Here is a 27,981-nt window from a genome sequence, read left to right on the forward strand (position 1 = left end):
GGAAAGGGAAAAGGAAAAAGAAGGGAAGGAAAGAGAAGGAAAAGGAAAAAGAAAAAGAAAGAAAAAAGAAGAAAAAGAAAAAGGAAAGGGAAAAGGAAAAGGAAAAGGAAAAAAGGAAAAGGAAAAAAGAAAGAAAAAGAAAAAAAAGACAAAAGGGTGGGAGAAAGGAGGGAGGCTGCATTCTCGCTAAAAGCCAGTACTGCCACTGAAACCCCATCTTATCCAAATACAGCCTTCTGCAGTGCTGGGAAGAGGCGCCGCAGTCTCTCAGAGGGACGTCTGCAAGCCAAGAAAAGCCAGAGTAACTAGTGCAGCCTGAACACAACCCTGGATTTGTGACGCTGCCCGTAACAAAGGCTCTTGCATTGCTCTTGTAAGAGCACACGTTACTGCTCCTCTCCCTCGGGGATACCCTCCTCACAGGTAGGGAGAATGGGAAGCGCTGCCTCGGGAATTTGTCCAGGGCTGTCCATTAAGGAACTGGAGGGGGAAGGTTTTAACTCTGTGCACCAGCCTTGCTCCTCGYGCTCTGCTCTGATTTTACTGTCCTGATGAGAGAAAAACTACGAGAGGAGAAAATGATGTCGAACACTGTGCCAGTCGATGGGACTCGTGTGATTGCCAGCAGTTCTTCCGTGCGCTCGATTTCGGTCACTCCCGAGGGAATGGAAGTGAACGGACGGATGTCGTCCCTCTGTGCGGGATCCGCCTCTCCGCTAGCCGCCCCTAGASCCGAAGAGGTTAAAATTGCCTGCTGCACTGCGTTTCTAAAGTTCACTTCCAGCACGGAATAAGGGAGATAAAAATACACTTCCTGCGCAGAAAACGAGTTCATTAGAGCAGAAGAGGGGGAAAGCAAACGACCTAGCGATCTCCCCGTGCCGGGAAGAGCGGAGCGGCGGCGCTGGGGCGGCTCTTTCCTCGGGTGCAGYTTGGGGCTCACGGCCGCGCTGGTGCAGAAACCTCCCCACGTCCCCTCCAGCCCCAGCGGCGAGCTGCCCCGTCCCCCCACCCCGGCCRCCGCCGGCGCTTGCCCGGCCCCTCGCTGAGCCGGGCCCGCTCTCGAAGCCAGCAGAAAGCCGCCCCGAGCCAAGCCCGAATAGCTTTCTGCCYGCTCAGTAGGGGCAAGAGGATTGCTGAGAGGCCGGGCAAGCGCCCGAGCTGGCCCCGGAGTGCAGACAGGGCTGTGCGGGGAGCGGTGTGGCCGGGGGGGGGGACAGGGTGCCTCCTTCCTACAGCAGCCGCTTCGTGAAACCTCGCTCTCRATTTAACCCCAAGCAGGTAAAACCACCACCACCACCACCGAGAGAGCCGCAGCTGAGCAGAYGGGAGCCAGCTGGGCTCTCTCCGCGGCAAAGCGTGCGGCTGATGCTTGGCTGAAGAAGGGCAGGCTTCACGCCTGCTTTTGGAAGGTAGGTTATGCTGGTGGCTGAGCAGGAGGAGTGCCGCGAGGAGCGCCACGTCTTGCACGCGGTGGAGGGCTCGGTGAACAGCTCTGCAACGAGAGCACCTCTCGCCCAGCCTGTGCCACCGGGCTCCGGAAGGCTCGCGGGCAGACGTAGTTCATGCCGAAATAAATCCAAGAGGAGATGAGGCAGGGGGAAGAAGCAGGTGTATAGGGCAGCGCAGGGTAGGACGTGGCCAGCAGCATCAGGGGAGCTCGGGGCCGGGCCACGCTGCTCCGCGGGACCCTCGCGGGTGCCACTGGGGCCCGACCCCGGCAGAGGTGCCGCAGCTCTGCGAGGGGTGTTTGAACAGCAACAGCTGCTCAGCACCTCGGGGGGCAGAAATCATTGCTCCGGCTGTTGATTCACAGGTTTTTCTGGGCAGAGAGCCAATGACACAATTGCTAATTGTATCAATTTCCATGCCCGCTCTTCTGTAAAATCAGTGTATTAGAGGAGCTGGTTAAATTCAGGAAGTGCTYGAATTCCTGGCCGTATCTTACTTAGCAAAGACTTCTTGATAGTGCTGTACTACTTTCTTCAGCTCCTGGAGAAGGTGTGGTTGTTTACAGAGGTATGTGGCCACAGATGCAATCATATCAGCATAAGATACATTCCTGTTATAGCTGATTTTATTATACTGAACCGAACTGTTCCTTCAGATCACTTGTATCTGGCCTAACTGCATCCGTGCTAAGGGATGTTTACTGCCTCTCAAAATGGGAATATGGAGAATATATGAAATGCAGATGGACTTTAGCATGTGTATTATTCCTCAGGACTCACTCTAGCATGGGGTCAATAAACCTGGTTTCAGCCGTGTTTGCCAACCAACACTGCTGAAAAGGTACTGCCARATCCTACATCCAAATAACTGCAGATCTGATAATAAGTCAGCATAAATGTCGCCATAAACTGCCACCTAAATCGCAAGGCAGCTGCACCGCGAACAGGGCTGCGCGCGAAGCCCTGGCGGCGAGCTGACACGGTCGCCCCTGCTGCGGGGCGGTCCCGGCGGGGACGGAGACACGCGCAGGGCTGCGGCTCTGCTGCCGTCCTTCGGCGTGCTCCGACAGGACGGGAAACGCGCACGCAGCGCGGCGTGCTCCCGGGGCGCAAGGCAAGCTTAGACCGAGTTTTAAAGGAGACCTTGAAGGAGAAATAGGTTTGGATTGGGCCTGTTTTCAGGTATCTACCCAAACTGCGTACTGGTTGCTACCTGAGAAGTTACCTTTCTCTCTTTTTTTTTCCCCCTCCATATTTATTGCTTTTGTTACTTAGTAGAAAAACTGAAGCTATTAAATCTGGCGGAGCCTGTGGTGGGGGTCTTACAGAAGTAGATTCAAAATGCTCTCTGCCTGAGCTGAAAAGTAGAAGCATAAAATCCTAGTTGGGCTTATTCTTCTCCCCAGAGTTTGTAGGACATGTGAGTTAACAAGTACTAACGAAAAAAAGGTAGATTTAAATGACTTCATAGAAATGACTCTCAATGAGTCCTATGGTGATGATACAATTTGTTGTCTCCCAGAGCTGCCAGTATCACCTGATCCAAAAACAATTTATTGCACATGCAAAATTGGATGGCACATGATCTTTGAGCTTAATGCATTTTGAACATCTGAAGAGCTACTGAGAAGATCTGCTGTTTGTCACATGTGCAATAGGCTCACTCTCGGCTGCTGGATTTCAGGAAGACCGATAGGCCACCGTGAGAAGCATTGGCAAAGCTCTAGCAGATATACTGTGCTCCTGTGACAGAGATGGTTTGCATTTCAGTCTTCCAAAATGAAAAAAAATCGATTTCTTTGAAAAGACAGGGATCAACAAAACTATGAGGGGATTAAAAAAACAAATATATATAGTGTGTGTGTGTGTGTGTGTATACACACATAATGCTGTATACACACACACACACATACACATATACACATATACACTCTTTAGTACAGCTTATATCAGCCAGAGCAATTTAGAGACATAAGCACAAATCAAATTTGTTTTCCTTTGTGTTATTAGCAGTGCGGGGCCCAGTCCACCATGCTGTAACAGTGCTTCCTCAGGTGGTTTTACAGTACAAGATCAACTCCTAGCTAAACTGCTTGTAGCCACCCTTTAAGGAAAGGCAGGCTAAATCCAGATAGACAGAGAAAGAGCCAGTAATTTAAAGTAAAAGACTTGACCACTGTCTTCCTTCTGGTCCTAGACTGCTCCATCCAGTAAACTCTCATGAACGGAAAGTGAAGACAGCAAAGGAATAAATAATAGAACTGTCATGTTCTAGGATGTACTACTCACAAACACAGTTTAACTGTTAAACTTTGGGGAATTTAAGCCTTGCATTAATCTGATCACCTTTGCAAAGGTACATGTACCTTTTCCTCCCAGCCACTGCACTGCACTGTTCCCCCTCCCAGTGAAAAGCCTGCGAGTGCAGTTCCTCAGCCAGGGAACCTGTGGGCTGGTACACTTCCAGTAGGTCTGGGAAGGTTGCTCACACTGATTTTATTGAGTGCAGCCATTCCTGGGAAGCTGATAATGGTATTTTCATAATGAATGACTTACATTCACTTTTTTTCCATAGTGAATGACTTACATTACTGAGCCCACAACACAGTGCCAGACCTAGCTGTTCAGAACTGTTCATTTGAGATAATCAAATATTTAGCAGTCTTGCTCTAGCAAACAATACATGAGGCCACATCTCATAAAGCAGGGCTCCTTCCTCTGCTACCAGCTACTCGGTGATGGAAACTCCTTCGAAGGACAGTACAGGCTGGAGGAAGCACCCGTGGTTCACTCATCAATACCTAGGGAGGAAGGGCTTATGGTCTTTTTCCTATGAATACCAGAAGAGTAAAATAGCTGTTTGCTTAAGTGGGACTAATCCTCTATGAGCATTTTAATGGTTTATTGTGCAATAGCAATGAGTGAGTTGATGGTTTTTGCTCTTAAACATTCACTACCTTGAATTAAATAATTAATTTGTTATATAAAAAGCTTTTAGGACTACACTTCCTAGTGAAATCACAGTTGCTGGATCGAAGCTACTTCTTTGGGACTTGAATCTYTTCTGTGTTTTCTTTGCTACATAGAATCAGTTGTTACAAGAAATGAATAATTTAATAGTGGAACTTAGCATCTTCATCCTATCTGTGAATTAAGCTAGGGTTTTTCTCAAATACATAAACTATTGATAACTCTTTGTCATAATCATTTGGAAAATATTTCTTGATTTATAGGATTCATAAGCAATTCATTGAGAGTGCTAGAAATATGAGGTGTAAGTCATACTGACCGTGTGCTGAGGCCGGCTCCTCCCTGCAGGACAGGGAGCTGGGAGCCGAGAGGGCCAACGTGGCCAGCGGGCTGCAAGCCCACGYGCTGGGCTGCGGGTGCGGAGCCGGGGCCCCGGGGCCTGGCACAGACCTGGCTGCGGCGCGGCAGGGCCSGTAGCGCGGGCGGGGGCCGGGGGCGAGAGCCTCGGTGGAAAGCAGCTCCCGCGGGCTGGGGCTGGGCGCTGGTGTTGGCCTCGGTGCCGCGCCACCCACGGCCGCGCCACGGCTGAGCGGGCCCCGAGCCCCCCGCAGCCAAACCTGCAGGAGGGCGAGGACGCGCGCAGGGCCCTGTGGTTAACTAAMGCACACCACGGCGCGGAGCTGTGCGCAGGGCTGGGCCTCCGCTACGCCTTGGCTAGACGTAGCGCTGCCACAGACGTCTTGCTTTCAAGCCTCCAGCTGGTACCTCTCCAAGACACCACGTTGCACTCTGTGGAGAAACCTGCTCGGCTGGCACCAGCTCACATGCTCTGCCGTGGACTAGCAAAGCTGGCACGGGAAGAGAGGAACAGTCCCGCATTTGCGAAGCGTACCAAACATTATCTACAGGTAACATCCTCCTATGAGGGAAATCAATTTTCTGCAATTCTCCTACAAATTAGCCCACCAAGTCAAAGACTGTGGAGCATCTTAGATTTAGCTTAACTTCCCAACATTTAGGCAGATTTAGCRCTGTCTGGTTTGGGGATAATCTAATATGAAGCAGAAACGCTTTTGTTTTTCCTAGGATATAAAATGATACATATATTTCATTCTGCTTGGCTGAAACGTAGCAAACCTTATAGGGCTCACTCAGAACTTCGGTTTCTTTTCCTATGAGGATTTATTCTCAAATATGCAATCCAGAGTTTCTTAAAGTAGACATTAAGCTTAATCTCACTATGGTTTAAACTGTGTAATGGAATTAATGCTGTAAGGAAATATTTATGAAGCACAAGCTCTGTAAACCAAACACGAAATGTGTCAGATGAAAACTTTGAAACATATAGGGTTTAATAGAAATAATTTTATAGATGAACTAACAAATCTTTAAGTGAAACCAGATCTGATGCTGAAATATCAGACAGGATAGCAGGATGCAGGCCTGTATGAGGAGATAAAATTATCTGTTCTGCTGTTGATTTGGTACAAGAGATAGYACCAAATAGTCAGTACTGAGAACAGTTCACCCTTGAAAGCTAAAACTGTCAAAAGAGGGTGGCACACCTTTGTCCTGTAATCTTAGCCAGGAAAAGGTGAAGTATAGAGTATTATGTTTGATCCTCAGGAAAAAAAAAAAATCCAGTGAAGAAGCTAGAAAGGATTTTCAATCAGTTGTAAAACTTCTTTTAAAGCTTAGATGAATCATCATCTGAATCAAATTCTGCTCCTGTCTGTACACGTTTATAGTAAACAATGTCCCATGTGGCATTCACTCTTTCAAGAAATACRAACTGGAAATGAAGTGCTTTAAATAAAGCTTTCAGTTCTTCTCCCTTTCATCCAAAGACTTCAAAGTACTTTGTAAATATGACTTAATAAAATCTCCTCAGCATTCCTGAGAGATCAGCACATGGATACACTACCTTGAATGGCAGATAAACTCATAGACAGAGSAAGTGGCTTCACAGGCTAACCCAGGAAATCAGGGGCAGATTTGAGTAAAGAACTGGGGACTCCTCAATGTCCCCTGGTGCTCCTGGAGGAAGTGCAGAGCTGTAGGGTGCTGTTTCTTTGGCCTGGCTTCGTTAAGCTCCTGGGAGGAGCACTGACCTTCCAAGGTGTGCATTCGGCATCTTGTTTCTGGTGAGAAATATGGCCAAAAGCACTTGACATCTTTTCTTGCTTGAAGCCCTCTGACAAGGATTGCTTGCACTGGGAATCCGCTTGCTTGGCTGGGGACAGAGCTGTGGAATCACATTCTGACTCTCTCCCCTTGGACAGCGTAGGATAACTGTTACTGTGGATAGTGTTTCATGGCCACAAGGGAACGAGCTAATTGCAGATGTAACTCTTGGAGAAATAATTGCCTTGTACTCTTTTTCTTTCCCTGGCTCATTACTTTCCTTTCTTGCCTCTCTTCTGCGAGGTCTGAAGCATGTTTTCTGAAAGATAAGGAAGAGGGGTCAGTAGCTGACCTTACGCTACCTTAGAGCTGGAGCAGAGGGCTTTTAATGTCTGGTATTAAGCTGCTGAAAAATCATTATTTCCTTCTATAAAGCAACCAGAAAGCGCACACAGGGTTTTCAGCAGCTGTTCCTCCAAAAGCTCACATAAACCCCAGTGCTCTGGGTTTTGGGGGCTGCACTGGAGGAGGTCCTGCGATTTAGTGCAGATTGCCCAGGCGTTTCTGGCAGAGGCAGTGCCCATTTCTTTGGGGGCAGCTCCCCCCGGCCATGCCATGCCAGCCCAGCCCCGGCCAAGAGCCTGGCTGAGGCTACGAAAAACCCCCTTTTGGCAGGGGGGATGGATTTCCAGCCCCAGCCCCACGGGGCAGGTGCTTGGCTCCACGCTGGTACCACACACATAGGTCAGCCGTGCCCGCGGCGCGGACGTCGAGGGCTCAGAGGCCCTGAAGGCGGCGCAGGAGCATCCCCGGCAGCCCGGAGCCAGCCCCCGAAGCTGCGGGGCGCCTCACGCCGCCATCAGCCCTCTGCCCAGGCCGGAGCCGCCGCGAGCCCTTGACGCTGCCGCCCGGCGCGCACGAGAGCGGCCGTTGGCGAGTGGGCGGGGCCTATGCGGGGCGGCCGTTGGCGAGGGGCGGGGCCTATGCGGGGGGTGGRGCCGCGGGGGGGGAGCGGCGGTTGGGCGTGGCCGGAAGTTCCGGGTCGGAGGGAACAGGAAGTCGGGACGTGGCCGCCGCAGCGGAGCAGGAGGCGGAGGGCGGGTGGCGGCGGCGGACGATGGCGGCGGTGCTGAGCTCGGACCGGCTCGAGGTCTCCGTGGACGGGCTGACGCTGAGCCCCAACGCCGAGGAGCCGCCCTGCGAGGCGGCGGCGGCGGCGGAGGAGGAGGCGGCGGCGCTGAGCCCGGAGCGGCGCTGGGGCTTCGCGCTGGAGGAGCTCTATGGCCTGGCGCTGCGCTTCTTCAAAGGTGAAGCCGCGGCGGCGGGGAGGGCGCCCGGCGGGGGGCGGCCAGGGCGCGGGGAAGCTCTGTGCAGGGTGGGCAGCAGCGTCCTGGCTCGCCGCACGGGGCGGGGGGTGAGGMGCTCCCTGGAGCCGTTGTCAAGCGTGCTGGCGCTCGGCGTGTTTGCGTGAGCTGAGCTGCCATCTCCCCAGGATGTTAACTTAAAGCCTGACTTTGCTGCCTTTTTGCGCCCTCGTGACTCCAGCTGGCAGCTCTGCACGCAAGCCGTGAAACGTCTGCATGGGTGCAGGGCTGGGATAGCTGTGTTGGGACTCCCTGTAGCCAGGTTAGCTCCTGCAGGAATCTGGAGGTATTCTGCCACACTCCCTCGTGAAGAGGATGAAATCTAGTGTGCGCATCTTGAGGAAGAACTGTGTGCACTGTAGCATTTAATTGCACTACCCTGCTTGAGTGCCTTACAGCAGTGTCACTGTGCTGCCTTTCATAGAATCATAGATCATAGAATCAGTAAGGTTGGAAGGGACTCTGGAGATCATCTAGTCCAGCCTCCCTGCTCAGCAGGGTCACCTAGAGCATGTTAGACAGGATTGCATCCAAGCTTACGTTCTGCTGCTTAACATAAAGCAAGGAATAGGGAATCCGGGGATGTGTGTGCAAAGGGAAGGTGTGATGCTGTACTCTGGTGGGTTCTGTGGTGATCAGCTGTTAGCTGACCCCCAGGAAAGCTGCCTTGTCCAAGGGCAAGTATTTTGGCAGGTGAAAAACTCCCTTGTGCTAGAAGGACAAAACTGTTGTCTGTTTTCTTCATTTTGGTTAACTTAGTGTCCTGATAGTTGTTAGAAGTGTGTAAAATTAAAGTGGGTGCCTTGAGCCATGGTTCTCTAACCCTGTGCTGATGTGTTTCCAAAAAAATCTATATTCTGTAGGAATTATAACATATATTGGGATACATATTTAGCTGTAAGAATCTCTGAAGCTGCTGCAACCAGCTGTCAGTTTTGGAAGTATTGCAACTTGTCTCTTTCCCCTTTCTGAAAAAAAAAAAACAAGCATAAAGCTTGCCTACCTGAAAGAGTTGTAGTGTAACTTACTGAGCAGTTGTTTTAAAATACAGTGTAGAAGGAGATGTCTCTGCAATAGCAAATTCTTTGTCTCAGTCGACCATGGTCTCATTTTGACTTGAGCATAATAGACCATTGAAATAGGTGTTGACTGTGTAAAACTATATATTGTAAATGAACTTRTTTGTTGTTGCTAGTCTGTCTCTTACATTTCATTTCTTAGTGAAACTTATGCTGTGTTATTTTTTCCATTTTGGATGGTGAAAAGTGAATGAAGTGTTAATTGTCCCTAGGTTCCAGTTTGTTATGTTGTGTTTGTATTGCCTTAATCATCTTAGTTGTCTTCCTTTTATTAAAAGCTCAATTTCATGATGTTTCAATTTACTACTGTTCCCTTGAGTCATTAGCAATTTCTTGTACTGCATGGTTTTGCTCATAAGAGAAAACTTTGTTTTGTACCATGTCAGGCTTTCCAAATGAAACCTGGTTCCTCTAGCACTATGGGGATAGATAGAGTAAAAATCTCATGAAGTTATTGCTCACTTTCCTCTGCAGTTTTTGTTGTGTGATGTAGCAAGAAGGTTTTTATAGATGTGATGGTGAGTTACTGCAGCTTGTAATATTCAGATTACCGATTCTGTTAGCTTGTTCTATAACTGGATGGCTCTGAAAAGAATTGGTCTTATTTCCAAGTGGTTTTAATATATCCACTGTCAAAACAACTGTGGGAGTGGGCATGTTTGTTTAGCAGTCTTATAGATGCCAAGGAACAAGTACAGATCCCTGTTTTACTTCAGGGAGCAACATATTTAGGGATCTGAAGATTGAGACATGTTAATAGGTAAATGCTGAAATAAATGCTTGTTTCTGATAACTTTTCTGAAATCTATACTAATTAGGAAGTGGAGGAATCTTTGGAAAATTCATATCGAATAGTTCTAAGAACTTTAAGTGCTTTAACACACGCTATGAACTACCCATATAACTAGCATGAAACAAACAAGTGATTAAGGGCAGCACTTGTTTGGGAGAATGGTGGTATCTGGATTAACTCTGGTTATTGGGATGGAAAGAGCTTGGAGTGCGATACTAAATAAGTCACAGGATGATGTCAAAGGGTAAGTAGTGATAACTAGAGAAGCGGCTTCCWTTTTGCCTGTGTGTGTAGACTGAGTTGTCTAGTTGTGGCTCATCACGTAGCTTTTTCCTAGAAAAGTTTGATTCTGTCTAAACACGTTATACTTGCTTATCACAATGCCTGTGACAGTCTTTGACGTACTGCATGTAACCAAATAAAATTTTCAAAGTAAAAAGAGGGTGGGAGTGTGTATAAACACAGAATGGTGAGAGTGAAACTACATTAGGATATTAAAGTGATTCAAAAGCTACTTGAATCTGTCTCTAGTAAAGATTTGACTCTGGGTCACTCCAACCATGAGGCCTGAGGCTGTGCAGCAGATGTGCTAGGTTTTCTAGCTTCTGTAACGAGTTGTGAAGAGTGCTTTTCAGAATAATAGAAGCAAAGAAATGAGAGCTGGCTAATAATGTTCCGATCTGTCTTTTCTGCCTGAAATAAGAGCCTTCCTTATAATACTCACTTTTTTTCCTACTGCTGTGTCTAGCCTAGTTCAAAATGACTAGTGTTCTGGCTTTCATTTAAAAAAAAAATACCTCTTCCACTGTGTTGAATCAGGTCAACAGGGGAAAACACTGCTTATATAGTAATGTTCCTGAGGGGGGCAGGTTTCTTCCTTGCAGGGGCGGTCTGTAACTGTATATGTCCCGGGCTGTTGACAGAATAGAAGTGTCTTGGCTGGCAGCTTGGTATGCTTGCTGAACTGGTACAAGCTGTGTCAGTGAAGGTAATTTGCTTAAGTTTAAGCTGCATCCTGCGATAGAAGGGGCCGGCTTGCATAGCTGTACCAGCAAATCTCTCCAAGTATCGATGTGGTGTTACAGTTATTCCAAGCAAACAATATGGAAGTCTTTCTACCYAGCCTTTTATATCAAACAGTCCCTGAGTTCATGCACTGTCCAAAGTGGTTTGCAGTGCAGCATGGCTGGGTAGACAGAATACAAACCATATCATTTTACTCCTAAAAGCTCTCCTGGTACCCTGAATACTCTTAATTTTGCTTGACTGCTCCAAGTTATTTCCTCTTAACCCAGCAAGGAGATATTATGGACCTTAGCAATACAGCATTCAAAATTTATTGTTCAACTTAATCTCTTTTAACGTGTGCTCATCCGATAGCATGATTGTAATTCATTAGCTAAGTAGACTCTTGTTTTCAAGAATCCGAAAACCTCTATTATGATCTAGGTTTGACATGATGCTAAGCTTCAGTCATGTTTAACTGGAAGGCAGGTGGATAACTTTTGCTGATACAGAAAATCTTCAGAAGATGACAGCTAGGAGTATAAGAGGATGTATGCTGTTGGGAACTGSAGGCAGTGATTCAGTTTTCACATTTCTTGGTTTTGAGCTCGCTCATTAAAACCTTACAAATTAGTAGGATTAACGTGTGATTTCAGCATTTAAAAGCAACAGGTGAAAAATAACACTGCTGATGGTTTTCTATTGCTTTCTAGAAAAATTTCTGAAGTTACARAGAAGTAATGATATCTTGTATGACAGTCTTTTCTTCAGCATCTTTGTTAAACTCTCTTGAGTCTGAATTTGTGGTTTTATACCAGTTCACAATACGGTGCCACATAAGGCTGTTCCAGTAACCTAGTATTGGAAAGCAGACAGTGATGTAACTCTTATCTCATTTGTATTTGTATGCAATGGTAGCAGTGAGCTTCAAGCATGCTATTAATTATCTATAGTGCAAGGAAGGTTGGTTGTGTTTTAAGTGCTATTTTTCTGAAGTGTCTAATTGAGCTGCTCCCAGTGGATCTCTTGGTAGCATCTAAACACGGTGGCAACTGTCAAGGAGAGCCGAGTTCAAACTGGTAGTATTAGGTGTGCGGAGACTTTCATTTGAGATGTGACAGCAGTTTCACAGCACGTGTCTATAAGGTCTAAGCATGCAGGGTTTCACTGCATCTTGGCTAAACTACTCATCGTCAGTGAAGTACGCGCGTACGGGCAGTTGCTGCAGAATGCCTAAAGCAAAATAGGTCCGTAGCCTGCCTTCGTCTAACCATGCCCTTAATCACTAATTGAGTTTGTCTGGTCTGTTAATGGCTGCTGTTTAAGTAGAGCTTGAGAGTTGAGAAACTGCCATCGCCAGTGAATGATGGTTTGAAGTAGTGTCGGAAGAGAAATCTAAGAGTCTAAGAAAGCTGGGCCATTCCTCTGGCCTTGGAGGGATGCCTGCTCGGTCAGGAATACCAGTGGTGTAGGGAGTACCGCAGAGGTGCTGGACTGTAGCTTTGTGCATCCTCCAAATTACTCAGATTTGTTCCTACTTTATATTCTTCCGCTTCCTGTCAATTGTATTTTTAAATCAAATAAGCTATCCAATTCTATAGCTAGGTAACACTTACTTGAAAGGTATGTTCATGAATACCCCAAATTCAGCACTCCTCCTGCTTGCCTAGACTCACTAATGTTCCTTCTTGATGTAGTTAATTCTGCAGATGGCTTCAGCTGCTCTAGTTCAGTTTGACTGCAACATTTCCCTGTCTTTGGGGTAATTATACAGCAGAGTTCATCCTGAAGAATTCGACTGAAAAATAGCTAGTATATAACTTCTCTCTTGGCTGGCTGAATACTTTGCTGAGAGCTTGCTTCTAATCTGCCTTATGTACAAGTCACTGAATGTCTCTTACTTTTCTCCCTCTTATCCGTCTCTGTTTTCTTCCTGTTTTGCTCTTTCATTCTTCTTCCCTTGGGCCACCGTTCTTTATAAATGCAGATTTTTGGTTTCCTTTGGTGTTCAGGGCTAGAGGTTGAACTTCTCTCTTCTATGGAAGATGCAGACCTGCTGCTTTTAGCTGCTGAGGAAACAATTCTTTTCCTTGAACCCTGTACAGAAATGGGTTCAAATACTTAGTTGCTAGCTGGCTTTAGGCAGCAGTTCAGTACAGCAAGCGGCTGTGTTTCTTGACAGACAGCTGGAGGTGTACGGGTTATACAAGGCACACTATGCCGCAGTGACCCTTTGAGAAGGATAATTCGTGCAGAAGCCTAGCGAAATACCGGTTTCATGCTCTTGTCAGTTGACTTGCTCTCGAGCGCACTACCCCAGGATGCTAAGTACGTTTTCAAAGTGTATGCTGTTTATTGAGTACCAAGCGCTTGCAGTCAGCCCAGTTAGCAAGTTCTGTGTTAAATGCAAGTGTGGAGAAACGGGGGGCAGAAACTAAAGGAATATTTAGGGGGCTGGAAGCAGGAGCCCTGAGGTGGAGGCGGAGAGCTTACCAAGTCTGYTTGATTGCAGAAAGTGCTGTGTCCKCAGAGGTGAAGTTGCAGGGCATGRTGATTTGCATCTGTTAAGGATCACAGGTGGTTGAGGGTGGAAGGAATGTCTGGAGATCATTTGGTCCAACCCCCCTGCTCAAAGCAAGGTCAGCTAAGCACAGCCCTAAGCAACCTGGTTTRGTTTGGTTTGGAACACCTCCTAGGACAGAGACTCCACGGTGTCTCTGGACCTTTTCCAGTGCRTGGTCACCCTAACAGAAAATAAGATCTTTTTAAAGTGAGTTGAATTTCCTGTGTTTCAATTTGTGCCCAATACCTTCTCATCCTTTCCCTGGATACTACTGAGAAGGGTCTGTGTCTCTACATCTGCCTTCTACCCCATCAGGTATATTAAGAAATGGATGTTATTGTGGACAGAGGACTTCTGAAGTAGATGTTTGCTGTAAGTTCCTGTGACATTGGGAAGAGAGTCTGAATTCTGAAGAGGAATGAAGTGGCTAATAGATGAATAAGTGTTTACCTTCCAAATTCTTTGATTCTGGCTTCACAGCTAATGGCATGCATGTAGTGAGTGATTCCTTGTGATAATTTAACTGATTAAGTCCAATAATGTACTGGATTTATTCTATCAAAAACRTAGCTTCTTGCTGTGACCTGCAAACACTTTCCCTCTGGGCTTCTCTGATTCTCAAGTTTCAGAAATATTCAGTCTGGATTTCTCAATAAGCCATAGTACAAGTTTTTCCCTCCTTTTTCTTTCTGAAATTTATTTCTTTTTTCCATCAGTAATGCCGACAAAATTCAGCTGAAAAAAAAACTGTTAAATATCCACCTTAAAGTTTGGATGTGAATTGGACTCTTAGTTTGGATCTCAAAACAATTTACTCTAAAGTGACCTTTCTTGTAAAAGGAGAGCTGGAAACTAGCRGCAGCTCTGCCTGTGATTCATGGCTGCGCGCAGAGTACTATGAAGTACAGTCACATGAACTGTGTTTGCCTCCAGTAAGAGCTTCCTTGTTTCAGTCCTTCCAAAAAGATGATATTTATTTGGTTTCCTGTTCAAGAAAAATCTCTTTTAAAACAAGCAGTTTAATTAGTGGCGCCTGTTTTTTGGATTTGTTTTGATGGTTAAATGTGCTGAGGTAGCTCCTAGTTCACAGAATGGTTGATGTTGGAAGGGACCTCTGGAGATTGCATAGTCCAACCCCCCTGCTTAAGAAGGTCACCTACAGCATGTTGCTTAGGATCATGTCCAGGTGGGTTTTGAGTGCCTCCAGAGGAGGAGTCTCCACAACCTCTCTGGGCAACTTGTTCCAGTGCTCTGTWGCTCTCACAGTAAAGAAATTCCTCCTCACATTCAGGTGGAACTACCAGTGTTTCAGTTTGTGCCCATTGCCTCTTGTCCTGTCACTGGGCACCACTGAAAAAAGTCTGGCCCCATCGTCTTGACACTGCCCCCCCTCAAGGTATTTGTAGGCATTGATAAGATGTATCTCAGTTCCCCTCAGTCTTCTCTATTCCAGGCCCAGCTCTCGCAGCCGTTCCTCATAGGGCAGRTGCTCCAGCCCTCTGATCGTTCTTGTAGCCCTACACTGGACTCTCTCCAGTAGCTCCATGCCTCTSTCGTACTGGGGAGCCCAGAACTGGACACAGTACTCAAGATGAGGCCTCCCCAKGGCTGAGTAGAGGGGCAGGATCACCTCYCTCGACCTGCTGGCAACACTTTTCCCAATGCACCCCAGGAGACCGTTGGTCATCTTGGCCRCAAGGGCACATTGCTGGCTCATGGTCAGCTTGTCRTCCACCAGCACTCCCAGGKCCTTCTCTGCAGAGCTGCTCTCCAGCAGCAGGTCAGCCCCCAGYTTGTMCTGGTGCCWGGGGTTATTCCYCCCTAGGYGCAGGACTCTGCGCTTGCCCTTGTTGTACCTCWTGAGGTTCCTCTCAGCCCAGCTCTCCAGCCTGTCCAGGTCTCTCTGAATGACAACAGCCCTCTGGGGTATCAGCTRCTMYTCCTAGTTTGGTAGTTGGCTAATGCATTGGTTAATGCAYTTAAAATGATGTATGAAAGTCTTTTCTTACCAATAAATCCATGATGTGATCTAACCAGGACTACTTTAGAAAACTGTGATATGGAGCTATTGGAATTTTGGTATGTCTTTGGTTTTTATGCTGCCTGTGTCTTACTGCCAAAGCTCTCTTTGCAGAGAAGCAAAACATTGGTACTGATTGAGGTCACCTCAAAACCTTATCATGAGGGATTATTTCAGTTTTGCCTTTGTAATYAAATTCTCTCAAGTAAAACTTCACCTTAATTCTAACATTTCTTTCTACAATTTTCCTTGCCTTTAACTTGCTCTTTTTGCCCTTGCATGGTGTGAAGAGCATGTGAGGAAAGCAATCTAAAAGTTAATATCTATCTTCACAGGAAATCCTTCCCACTCATCTTCTAATAGACTTGGCAGACGTGTTTGAGTTCAAGTTTAGAGGCTTTTAAAATATTCCAGAGGTATAGATATGTATGGTATAATGTATGTTATAATCTAATTAACAAATGTTTATGCGATATCTTGCTAGCTATGATTCGCTCTAGATGGTATGAACAAAACTGTAAGCTTCAGCAGCTAAGGTTAGATGCATTTCTTCTGACCAAATCTGTTTGAATAAAACTGAACTTGTCTAACCTTTTGTGACTATGATTTCCTGTGTAAAAAGATAATCAATAAAGATACAAGCAAGCTGTACAGAGCACTCTCACTGTTTGCTTAATTCCTTAATCATAATAGTGACATTTTCTTTTTTCCTCTACAGAAAAAGATGGCAAAGCCTTTCATCCAACGTATGAAGAAAAACTCAAACTTGTCGCACTGCACAAGCAGGTTCTGTTGGGACCTTACAATCCTGACACTTCCCCTGAAGTTGGATTCTTTGATGTGCTGGGGAATGATAGAAGGTAAAAAGACTGTTGCTCTTGTTCATCTTAACTTTGCTTTTTTTTATCTGAGGCAAATGTCCTCCAGAATTCAGTAGTAAAACAAGTATGTGGGTCGCCTCAATAGGTATGTATGGTAGTGGAAAGTAAGAGGGGCTTCTTCCAATATGTCTTAAAAATCTGAGCTGTGGTATTGTAAAGGAACTAACAGAAGAACGTTTTGTTTTTAACTTGGCTGAAGTACATTAGGAAAGGCTGCAGTGCTGACTAGTTTCTCATAGCAGTTGAAGACTTAATTAGATCTGCATTAAAGTAGAAGCCCATGTTTCCTGCTTCTAACTCTGCTTTACACTGGAGTTACTGCTGGCAAAAGGCTTGGCCTGTTGTAGAACTATTTGCCACAACCTTTCTGTTAATATCAAGGGTAGCTTCTGAAGTCAGATACCTACTGAAATCAGACTGAGTAAATTTTGGCAAGGTGAGGGCAGTTTTAGATGTCTCCTGTATTCCTTGCAGTTTAAGCTACAGAGGTTTTCTTTTGTTGTTGTTTCTTGACGCTGTTTTGCTTGTAAAGGCAGTGTGCAACACAGCATAGGCATCTCAGAGCTGGACTCTGCACTGCTTTTTTTCCCAAGTGGACTTAGCCTTTTCGAAGAAGACCAAACTTGTATTGTTTGACTTAAGCGGTGTAATTGGTTGTTCATCTGGGAAAACATAAGCATTTTTTTCTATAGGCTGGACTGAAAGAGGGCTGAAGAATATTTCAGATTCATTTGCCAGTTCATTTGTATTTTGGAAATTTCAGAATGCAGTGTAGAACTCTAAGTAGGGCTGCTAGTATGTATGAGATTTTTCTGTAAGCACTCAAATATGTCTGTCTGAAACTTCTGGTGCAGGCAGAAGAGAACAATGAGACCTACAGGTTTAAGGTCTCACTTCAAATGGCAAAAAGTTACTGGTTCTCTGAAACAACATATGATGCAGTTTGGTCCCTGGTCTCACCCACCCCCCAACACATACGCTCCCACCCAGGTTGGACTAAGGGTTTGTTTGCTACTGATTTGAAAAGAATTGAATGTTCTGTTTTCTCAGCTGATAAGTTCTTTCTCTCTCTCCCCCTTTCTCTCAGGAAGGAATGGGCTGCACTTGGAAACATGTCAAAGCAAGAAGCTATGACAGAATTTGTTAAGCTCCTAAATAGGTGCTGCAACTTGTTCTCAACGTATGTCACTTCCCATAAGATAGAAAAAGAAGAACAAGAAAAGAAAAGGTAATATTTGAACTTCTTGGTGTAGGACAGTATATTGAATGTATAACTCTGGCCCTATAAGTGGTGCCACAGCCAACTTAGGTTGAAGCCTTTTTGGGAAGAGATGCTTCACATTCAGGTGGCTGTGGTACCATTTGCTCTGTTTAAGCCTTTTTACTTTGTCAGTAATGAATGTTTCTGAAGTGAAGGCATAGCTAGAATATCTTAAAAGATATTTTTTTATTTCTGCTGATAAAGTAGCCTAGTTTTAAGAAACATACCCTTCACAGAATCTTCCATGTTGTATCAATTGACTAAATAGCTACCGAACATGAAATCATCAAGGATTTAAAACTCCTTCTCCTTTTTGGGTTAGCCATTTGACAAAGGCTAACTTATATTGTCTTTTACATATCACATGATATTGAATAGTACCTCTAACTAGTGACTATGTATTGAAGCCTAGAAGATATGTTAAAGCTTGAGGTTTCAATGAATATTATAAAACAGAATTTATGCTTATCTTGTTGTTCAGTGCAGTAAACCCAAACAGTAATGATTTTTGTGTGTGTGTGTGTGTGTGTGTGCAAGACAGTCTCCAGTCAAGGTGAAGTGGAAAGAGATGATGTGAAACAGAAAGCTTTATTGGGCAGGTGAAAGGCAGGTTGCAGCATGTTTAAAATAATTCATCCTAGTATTTTAGGAAAGCTGAAATAGCTTATTGGGTGGGTGTTACAGAAGAGAAGAGGAAGAACGAAGGCGTCGTGAAGAGGAGGAGCGTGAGCGTTTACAAAAAGAGGAGGAAAAACGTAGGCGAGAGGAAGAAGAAAGAYTGAGAAGGGAGGAAGAAGAAAGGAGGAGAATAGAAGAGGAGCGGCTTCGGATGGAGCAACAGAAGTGAGTAGCTGAAACAAATAAGACTTCAAAGAAAATAACTGTCTTGCATTTGAGACAGTTGTTTCTAACTCTGAATAGTTATGCAAGAGTTGAATATCTGAAGTTTGGAGTACTTGAGCCTGGCAGTGACTTCTGCAATCCTAAGCTAGGAGAGAGACGGTTTGCAAAGAGTAACTGTCTTGGCGTATTACTGTGTGCTAAGCTGCACTACGTCTGAAGTGAAGCTCTGTTTGGGGATATATAGATCCAGGGGCTGCACTTCATGAAAACCTGTGGCTTTGCTGCTTAAACAGTGCTACACTCAACTGAGCAGAGTGCAAGCATCCAACTGGAAATGTTATTTGAACTCTGACTTGAAAGTTTCTTTCCCTTTCTAGAATACAAAACCTTATAAAAGGATAGTGGTAGTTCTTGGTTTTTTACTGTGCATGGGCTGAAATTTTTCTGACTTGGGAGCCTTAACACTACTGATAGATCATCAAAGCTGCTCCTTACCTCTAAGTAACATTATATCACAGTAAAAATGTCTTTGCAGCGAGTGCCTTGAAAGATCCTATGTTTGCTATGTAGTGATTTTGAAGAGGGAGCAAATAATAAAGCCACAAGTCTTGTGGATTAGTTGTTTGTTTTAAAGTGGTGAGGGCCAGAGGAACGCAAAATACAAACATAAATGAACAGGCAATACAATTAAATTGTGCAATGTTAAGTAACAGGAGATGGAGTATGCTTTGAAATTAAGAGGACTTTTTTATAACATGATAAGCAGTCATGTAAGTGTTATTGGAGGTTGCAGAGGTAAATAACTTAGGCAGAAAAGGGATTTAGGTATGCATATAGAGACCCAGTGTATTCAGAGTGGTTAATTTGTTGAGGGGTGGTTGCATCTTGCCCTTTAGGACACAAGTCTAATAATGCAGCTTGCTAGAGGCGGCCACTTAAATCCTCAATACCTTCAGCTGCTTGTAATCTTCGTACCCTTCTCTTGCCATTCTAGGCAACAGATAATGGCGGCGCTGAACTCCCAGACCGCCATTCAGTTCCAGCAGTACGCAGCCCAGCAGTATCCGGGCAACTACGAACAGCAGCAGATCCTTATTCGACAGCTTCAGGAACAGCATTATCAACAATACATGCAGCAGTTGTATCAAGTCCAGCTTGCACAGCAACAGGTATGGCAGACCACCTGAGAAACTTAGATTTTTGTGTTCAGTGTTCCAGGTTTTCTTTGGGAGATGCCAACTTTTCTACCCCTATCCCCTTTAAAGGATAACTGTTACAAGGAGAGGCAAAAAGAGCGTAACTAATGTTGCTTCAGATTCAAATACTAAAGCCCCTTTATTAATCTCTTCCGGTAGGTTTCAGAAGCATCTGTTAACAAAGAATATTTTAAGTAGCCCTTACTAATCACTCTGTTACAATTCTTGGAGGCCAAATGCTAAGTGCTCTGCTGCAGCATCTGTGTGCAAGTAACTTAATGGATGTTCATACCAGTGCATTGAGCACAGGCATAAACAAACCTCTTCAGGTGACTGTCTGTATATGTATCTCACTCGAGGGTCTCTGGAGTGCAGCAGTAGCCTTTGGTCAGCTGTGAGTTTCCAGCTGAATGTGCATGCAATACTGTCTCACCACTTCTGGGTTTGAGATTGTGCCTGCCTTCCACTTCTCTCCCCTCTTACATCTGTTTTCAGTGGTTAGTACATTTGGTGGCTTGCCTGAGGAGACTGCTAAGGGCTTGGATGGGAGGATAGATGCTTGCATTTCTGGTAGCAGCAGGTGACAGTGATAATGTGACTTCTATGCAAGAATTTTGTGTCTGGGCTTGAAAGCTTACTAACACTTTGTTTAGCAGAATCTTGCACCTCTGGCAAACATACTTTATTCAGATCTCAAACTATTTTAAACTATTTTAAAGTTCAAAGATATCTCAGTCTTAAGCAGATGGTAGAACAGGCTTCATGTCTCTTAACATCTGACCTCTGCATGGAAGACCTGATTCTTAAGTGGCCTATATCTGCTGCTCTGAGGTCTGCTTTACTTGAGCTGAAGGCTTAAAATTCAGTAACTAATTTTCTGTGAAATCACTTGTAGTTTGAAGAGACATTCCTCAGTGAAGAGCTTGTCCGTGGAAGGAACAGAGTTGAAGTGGTATAGGAAAGCTAGAGGCTTCCTGCCCTATTACTCTTACTGCTGAAGCTTAACAGCACCTTGGTGCCAATGCTTTGGCATCATRGTAGTAAGCAAAAGCTACCACCTCATCAGCTTCACCCTCAAAGTAATCTKTAATTGATGCTGCTCCCTTGAGACTGAAGTGTCAAAGATGCTGCCTTTTTTTCTTCAACACTATCAATACTGCTCCTTTCGGTCATAGCTATCTGCTTGTAACAGTGCTAAGATTATCTAACTACTTCTGATACTTCCCTTGAGGCAAAGGTAGCCTCCATAATGCTTCTGGAATACTTTCCTTTTGGATGCCCATAACTCAGGTACCTTTGGGATCTGCTAGTGCAGTTAAAGTGCTGTTCTATCGTGGCTGCTTCTAGATCAGGTTTTGATACAATTAATTTTGGAAAGACTGTGTGGAATAGTTTTCTAGAAAAGTTCTCACCACTTTACATTGAATCACTGGAACCTTCTGTAATGAAGGTAGATCTGGGCAGCATTTRTTCAATTGGTCAAGTTTGAAATTTCACTGACTATTGTCATCTTTTTCAGAATATCTACGTTGCATTCATTCATCAAAATTATATGCTTATTAGGTGGTTCTCTAGAAAACAGTACTGTCAGTTATACCTTCTACCCTATCCCAASAGAAAACCTTAGGTAATCTCTTCTTACTGATAACTCTGAGGGGAACAAATAAGCCTTGAAGCTAAAGGGATAAGGCATCCTGCCTACATCCGAAAGAAGGGGTGTTACCTGGTATAATCTCATTTTAGGTGTGCTTAATCCTTTGCAGAGGGACAGCATGATAAATTCAATCTAAAGAGTTTCCAAGTGCATAATTRATCTTCTAATAGAACACCTCTGTGCTTTAATAAACCTTTTCCCAGCTTGCTTGCAGTCCTTCTGACTAGTACGTTGTCTGCATTCAAATTAAATAACTGCCTTTCTCAAGCTCTGTGGGTTTGACAGAGCCCTTTTGAGTAAGGTAACCCACCAATTAGCAAAGTACTTAATAGACCTTAATTATTTCCTTTTTTTTTTTTTTAAACTGGCTGATCCCCAGGGGACTTTCAACCCCCAAATAAAAAACAGCAAACAAATCATTGATTGTTGTTTTTGAAATAAGTGTTATAGGAGTTATTGAAATGCTCAGCTTTCATAGTTAGGTGTTGTAGCTTACTGTGCATGCTGTAGTTAACTTTCAGGTTGAGTCTTTCAGCTCAGGCTGTATCCAGCAGGCTGGAACAGTGTGATTAGACTTCTGTAATATTGAGCACACGTAGCTCTACTCAGTAACGTGTGCTGCTCTTTCTTTCTCATATCCATCCTTTCCAGAGGGGAAGTTTTTTAATGGCCATTATACTTTTTGCTAGCAGATGGAAATGTCTTGGGACTACTATGTTTACTTGATTTTAATTTCTTTTATTTTAGGCAGCCTTACAGAAACAACAGGAGGCAGTAGTGACAGCAGCAGGGACGCCTCTGACTACTGCATCGATGGTAAATACACCTGCCCCAGGGGACATCCCATCTATCAACGGGCAGGCCAGTGCACACGCAGACAGCTCTGAAAAAGAGCTGGATCCAGAGGCCTTGGAAGAAGCATTAGAGAATGGACCAAAAGGTAGGATGAACTAGATTCCTTATTAAATACCCTCAAAAGACTTCATTAGGACACACATACTTGGGTATGATCACTGTGTCTCTTTGCTTGGCTGTGTCAAGCTGTGCAAGAGGTAGGTTTGTTTCCTGGATTTGGTTTCTCTCAAGGCAAAATATATTGCACAGATAAAACCTAGCTTTTGGGGGGAAGAAAGGTGAAGCAGTGAAAGCATTTTAGGCGAAGACATAGATGGGATCCAGAGCTTTCTTTAGCTCTTGGCTGAGCTATGAAAATGGGAGCAGGAAAAGCAGCATCCCAGCAGCTTTCCTAGCACTTATCTCTGGGTGCATCTCCTTTGATCCAGAATCAGTAGCCCTAAAAGGTCTTGCTTGGATTCTAGTAAGGAACCAATGCTAATGTGATCCAGTTCTAGTTAGGAAATAAGTTGTTTTAGTCAGTATTTGACAATTTCTGGACAAGTTCTTAGCCTCTGGTTCTATTGCATTTATACATTTTTTCAAAGAAAGATTCTGTGTAATGTAGCCCCAATGCCATTAGCAGTACCTCTATCTTGAGTCATTTTTGCATAAGCACTGCTGGTGTAAATGTGGTGAATGGGTAAGCTCATGATTTAAGTGTGTAGTGTTATATCCAAACTTGCACTGCGTTTCATACAAGTTTGAGCCCCATTAAAAGATGCATTGCTTCAGTAGGAAAAGATAACCACTTAGAAGCAGCTCTGCTTGTGGCCCTTGAGTGCCCCTAAAACRCACTTCAGCATACAACATAAATAACTTTGAGGTAAATACTTAACTGAGATATTTCCCACTCTCCTAGATTCTGTTCCAGTGATAGCAGCTCCATCGATGTGGACACGACCCCAGATAAAAGACTTCAAGGAAAAAATTCGGCAAGATGCAGACTCTGTGATCACAGTGGGCCGAGGAGAAGTGGTTACAGTTAGAGTACCAACTCACGAAGAGGGCTCTTACCTCTTTTGGGAGTTTGCTACAGACAATTATGATATTGGTTTTGGGGTGTATTTTGAATGGACAGACTCCCCCAATACTGCAGTCAGTGTGCATGTCAGTGAATCCAGTGATGATGAGGATGAAGAAGAAGGTAAAGATGCTTATTTATGTGAACTTTYAGTCTTGCAAAACTTGCCATGGGGGGAGGGGGCACGACACCAGCAGATTCTGTCTTGTGTGGTCTCCTGGTTGCCCAGCTCTGCAGAGCATGGCTTTCATTTAGCTGGAATCATTCTTCGATTTCGAATTGAAAGTAAAGTTCTGAAAGTAACTTCAGATGTTTCATTTGATTACTGATAAGTTAAAACAGGTGAAGGGAGGAAAAAAAAATCCTTTTCCTATATTTCACTTGCTCTGTAGTGTGCCTTCCTGTGCTTTGTCCAGTTCAGCTGTTCCATAGGTTAGACTGGTACTAATGCTGTAATTGCAGAACTGCTGACATAGGAAGCAGTGGCCTTTTGGACTGTTTCTACTATGTAGTCAGCAGTAGTAAGTATATCGGAAGATGAGTGGCAATCAGTCAGCCTGTGGAGTGGCTTAATGAAACCTGGGTGCTTGGCATCTCTGAAAAATGGCCCAGCTGTGGTGGAAAGGGGAAATTGCTTTATTATGAATTTTGCAGTTTGGTATTAAAACAAACTATGTCTAGATTGAACTGGAGGCAAACTTACTTTTCATCAAATGCAATTTTAGAAGGGTAAATGGATAAATTGCTCCATTAGTAGGCTAGCACAGTGGTAGAAATCTGCACTTATTGTTGCTCCTGACTTTTGAATGCTTTATCTCCTGCCTTTATGAACTCTTCTTCCCCCATTGCCTCCCTGCACCTCCCCACTCCAAAATCTGACTTCTAGACTAACAAGGCAGATTGCCTTGTCTGCTACCAGTCAGGACTCTTAAAATTAAGATCTGACTTTCCCTTGTAAAGTACGCTCCTCTGTTAACTGATTTTTTTTCCCCCTTGCAGAAAATACTAGCAGTGAAGAAAAAGCCAAAAAGAATGCCAACAAGCCTCAGCTAGACGAAATTGTGCCTGTGTACAGACGAGACTGTCATGAAGAAGTGTATGCTGGCAGCCACCAGTACCCAGGGAGAGGAGTTTATCTCCTTAAATTTGACAACTCCTACTCTCTATGGAGGTCAAAAACAGTTTACTACAGAGTTTATTATACTAGATAAAGATGTGGCTGATGCTGGGCTGTGCAGAAGATGTCATTTTATTTGGAATTTTCTTCAAGCATAATGGATCCTCTTGAGTCTGTGTTTTATCCTGTCTGTATCTGTATGGTTTGTGTGAACTTTAACAAGTAGACACTGGGATCTTCCTGCTCCATGACACTAATGCATATTGCATTGGGCTTAACACAGGATCTCCCTAGGCCGTTTGGGTGCTGGAGTTAACCAATGGAAGTCGCTGGCTCCAGTGCTAAAGTCGCACCAGTTGCATCTGTGAAGCCTCATGTAAATGGGGGAGGGAATTGCTGGTACACTGTCCGGGTGACCTGATGTTTCCATGTCTGGATGCTTTGAATAACTTGTTAACAGTTAAAGGTCCCATCAATAACTGGTAGATTTGGATGCAGTTTGCTGTGTAGCAAGTTTATCTTAACTGTAATTGAATGTCAGATTTTTACACCATTAAAACTTGAAACTAAGTTGATGCGGTTTAGAAACAAGTTGTCTTGCCTCTGTCCTCGTTGAAGAAGAAACATTCATTTCCTTGAAGCAGTGTAGTAATTATGATGATGAACAGTATCCCAGAAGTACAGTAAATAACCTCTTCTGAAGACAACAACAATTAGAACTATATGTAACAGGTAGAACCTTAATCACTTTGCCCTGCTGCTAGTCCTAGAATAAAAAAAAGAAAATCCTTTTTTTGGGAGGAATTGACTTTGAACTGGGTAAAAATTACTTTTTTTAATGGGGTAGACTTTAAAACTGAAATCAGTTTTCTGCACAACTTTCTGGTGTCTGTTTTTGTAAACCTGAGTGAACACATTGTGCATCTGAAGAATAGTAAATCACTTTGGTAAAGTGTAGGAATTAATGTTGCACTAATTATGGAAATCACTGCCAGTCCATTTTAATCTGAACTGGTGGTTTTGCAGTGCAGACTTTCTGCTTTAATCTAACTTTTAACAAAGCCAGAATGCACATACAGATATTTAATAATATAGCTTTAATTCTCAATTTTGTATGTATGGATGGGACATTTTCATATATTTTGTGTAGTGGAAAAATGCAGGTGGTTCCTTGGCTTGTAGGTGCAGTAATAATCCCGTGTCCTTGGAGCCCTGCACCCAAGGGGTGAYGATTGCAAGGATGACTTGTGTAAGTGCTCTCTGCATGGGTAAACTCAGCACTTTGTTACTGAAAGAAATTAGTTGCTTTGGGTCTGTCTGATGGGTTCTTGCAGTAAGATTTCCATTGATTAGCTGCAGCATRTACAGTTCCATAGCAAATGATGTCACGTTGGGGAACTTGTTTGAATAATCAGTTTGTACATACATGATACTTTACTTTTCTCATACCAACCATGGAGATACTTCTCCTAGAGTGCTTAACTTGTCATCTTGTATTTGGTTCAGCAACACCATACCAGCTTATAGCTAGTTAGTGCTGCTTTATCCAAAAACACTGTACAATGTTCTGCTCTTGTGTACATACAGTATATAAACCATGAATTTAGAAAGTACCTTGCTTTTAAAGAAAATTGTATTTAATGTAAAAAAAAAAGGGAAAAAAGAAAAAAAAAGAAAAAAACTTTTAAAAAGGCAGGCACTAATATATTTCTTCCAGTCTTCAATTTAGATTTTTGTCCATACAAAAATGTTATGACTTTTTCCTCTAAGAATAACTGTTCTGGGGAGTGGTGTTTGTTGCTTTAAATGGCAGCACTTACTGTCACGTGTTGGATGTTAGAACTTTTGTTTCCAGACTTTTTTTATTGCCTCTGGCTGTTGATTAGTACAGTACAAGTGCGATTTCAAAATACCTTGAGATAGTATTTAATCCTAATTAAAATACATTTATCTGTAATGCTGTTGGCTTTTTATTAACTTGGAAACCTTGCCATGGGTATGTTTGGCTATTCACCCAAGATAAGTTTGTYGTCTTCCCTTTCACTTCTTTTAAAAGCTCAGCACCACTGAGCTACGTTTGCAGTTTTAACAGTTTAATTATTTGGGCCCAGGACTCCAGTGCAAATCTTACCAGTGCACGCCTTAGACCAAACTGGAGGAAAAAGAAAAGCCTGGGGGAGGGAGGGGGGAAATCAAGTTATACTAAGGTTTCTGCTCATACTTGGCTAAAATCACCCTTTGCTGCTTACCTGCCACGAATAAATCGGTTGCCCTGGAGCTGGTTGGAGTTTGCACTAATTTGAGAGMGCGTAGGACTGGCAGGCCTGGGCAGCAGCAGGCTCTTCCCTGAGGCCAAAGCAAGTTAAGCACTGTAATGTTAAAGCAAGATGCTAAAAGCAAGTTGAACTTACCGTGCAGCCTGGGTACGCTACAACCCGCTTTCCAATGCGCTTGCGAGGTCTGTGCGACACAAGAGTCAGCAGCCGTCTGCTGCCAGAGGTGGCCTAAGGGGCAGTTTGGCTGTTTAACCCCATCGCTCTGCAAATTATGAGGAGGCTCTGTAGACTTCTTGAAATAGAAAGAAGCAAAGTAGCAGTCCCTCATCTCTGGGCGAGGCACGTCTCCAACCTCAGTTAGCAGCTCAGCGCGGTTGTTAGCTTACTAGGGCAGAAGAGAGAAGAGAAGGCTGCTTTCTAATACCTGATGCTGTGTTTCCTCTAGGGCTGGGGCCTGTGGTCCCAGTCTTCTCCATGGAAGTCCTCTTCTCCACAGGACTTCACCGAAGTCCTACCCATACATTTCCAGCAGAGGGACTGCAAGGAGAGCTGGAAAAAGCCCCSTCAGTGCCTTTAAGCCCTCAAGTTCCTAGCCTCTGGGTTCAAGCCTGTAGCTCCTGGGCATCCTCGAGCTCGTGGGCCCCGTGGGGACGAGGCCAGTGCCCTCTGTACAAGTAGCAGCGTTCAAAGTGACCAGCTAGAGTTGGGTTAAAATGCATGTACCTCCAGGCACAATGAAAATTGTGTTTTCCCTGCTGCAAACTACTGCTTCTCAGCTATTGCTGCTCAAAAATCCCTCCTGAAACAACAGCAACAAAACCCCACAGTGCTAATTAACAAATGCAGCTCCTGCTGTTGGTTTGTTTGCAGCCCTAACTCGGTGGCAGGAGCTTTCAGCTGCTGCTATCAACCTGCCAGTGCTTTCATTGCTGCTCAGTGTGCTGGAAGACAACCCACAGAAGGGGAAGATTTGGGGGTCGCTGCCCTTCTTTACTGCACAAAGTGCATATGAGACATGGCTGTGGGGGATCCTTTTGCACCCCTCCTGGGAAACCTGCATGCACGACCACCTCTCCGAAATGCCTTACACCAATGCACACAGCATGGGGAATAAACAGGAGGCGCTGGMGATCTGTGTGYGGGCGCAGGGCCATGATCTCATTGCGATTACAGCATGGATTCACCAAGGGAAAGTCATSCTTAACCAAYCTGMTAGCCTTCCGTGGTRGAATGACTGGCAGGGTAGATGAGGGGAGARCAGTGGATGTTGTCCACCTTGACTTCAGCAAGGCTTTGGACACTGTCTCCCATAACATCCTYGTAGCCRAGTGGACAGTGAGGTGGATTRAGAACTGGCTGAAAGGCAGCGCTTAGAGGGTTGTCATCAGTGGTGTGGAGTCTAGTTGGAGGCCTGTGGCTAGTGGAGTCCCTCAGGGCTTGGGACTGGGTCCCATCCTGTTCAACTT

At 44.6% G+C, this 27,981-nt stretch overlaps 1 protein-coding gene across 1 annotated transcript; it reads left to right on the forward strand.

The window, feature by feature from the left end:
* Positions 1 to 7,598: 7,598 nt before the first annotated feature.
* ACBD3 (acyl-CoA binding domain containing 3) lies at positions 7,599 to 26,196 on the forward strand. The gene is made up of 8 exons (XM_085311528.1): positions 7,599 to 7,852; positions 16,088 to 16,229; positions 17,338 to 17,478; positions 18,196 to 18,354; positions 19,349 to 19,523; positions 21,952 to 22,144; positions 22,961 to 23,245; positions 24,122 to 26,196. The coding sequence occupies exons 1-8, from the start codon at positions 7,663 to 7,665 to the stop codon at positions 24,331 to 24,333; spliced, it is 1,497 nt and encodes a 498-aa protein (XP_085167654.1). The 5' UTR covers positions 7,599 to 7,662; the 3' UTR covers positions 24,334 to 26,196.
* Positions 26,197 to 27,981: the final 1,785 nt, after the last annotated feature.

Source organism: Rhea americana, unplaced genomic scaffold, assembly GCF_003343005.1.
Source record: "Rhea americana isolate MKP2758 unplaced genomic scaffold, rheAme1 scaffold_109, whole genome shotgun sequence".
Lineage (NCBI taxonomy): Eukaryota > Metazoa > Chordata > Aves > Rheiformes > Rheidae > Rhea > Rhea americana.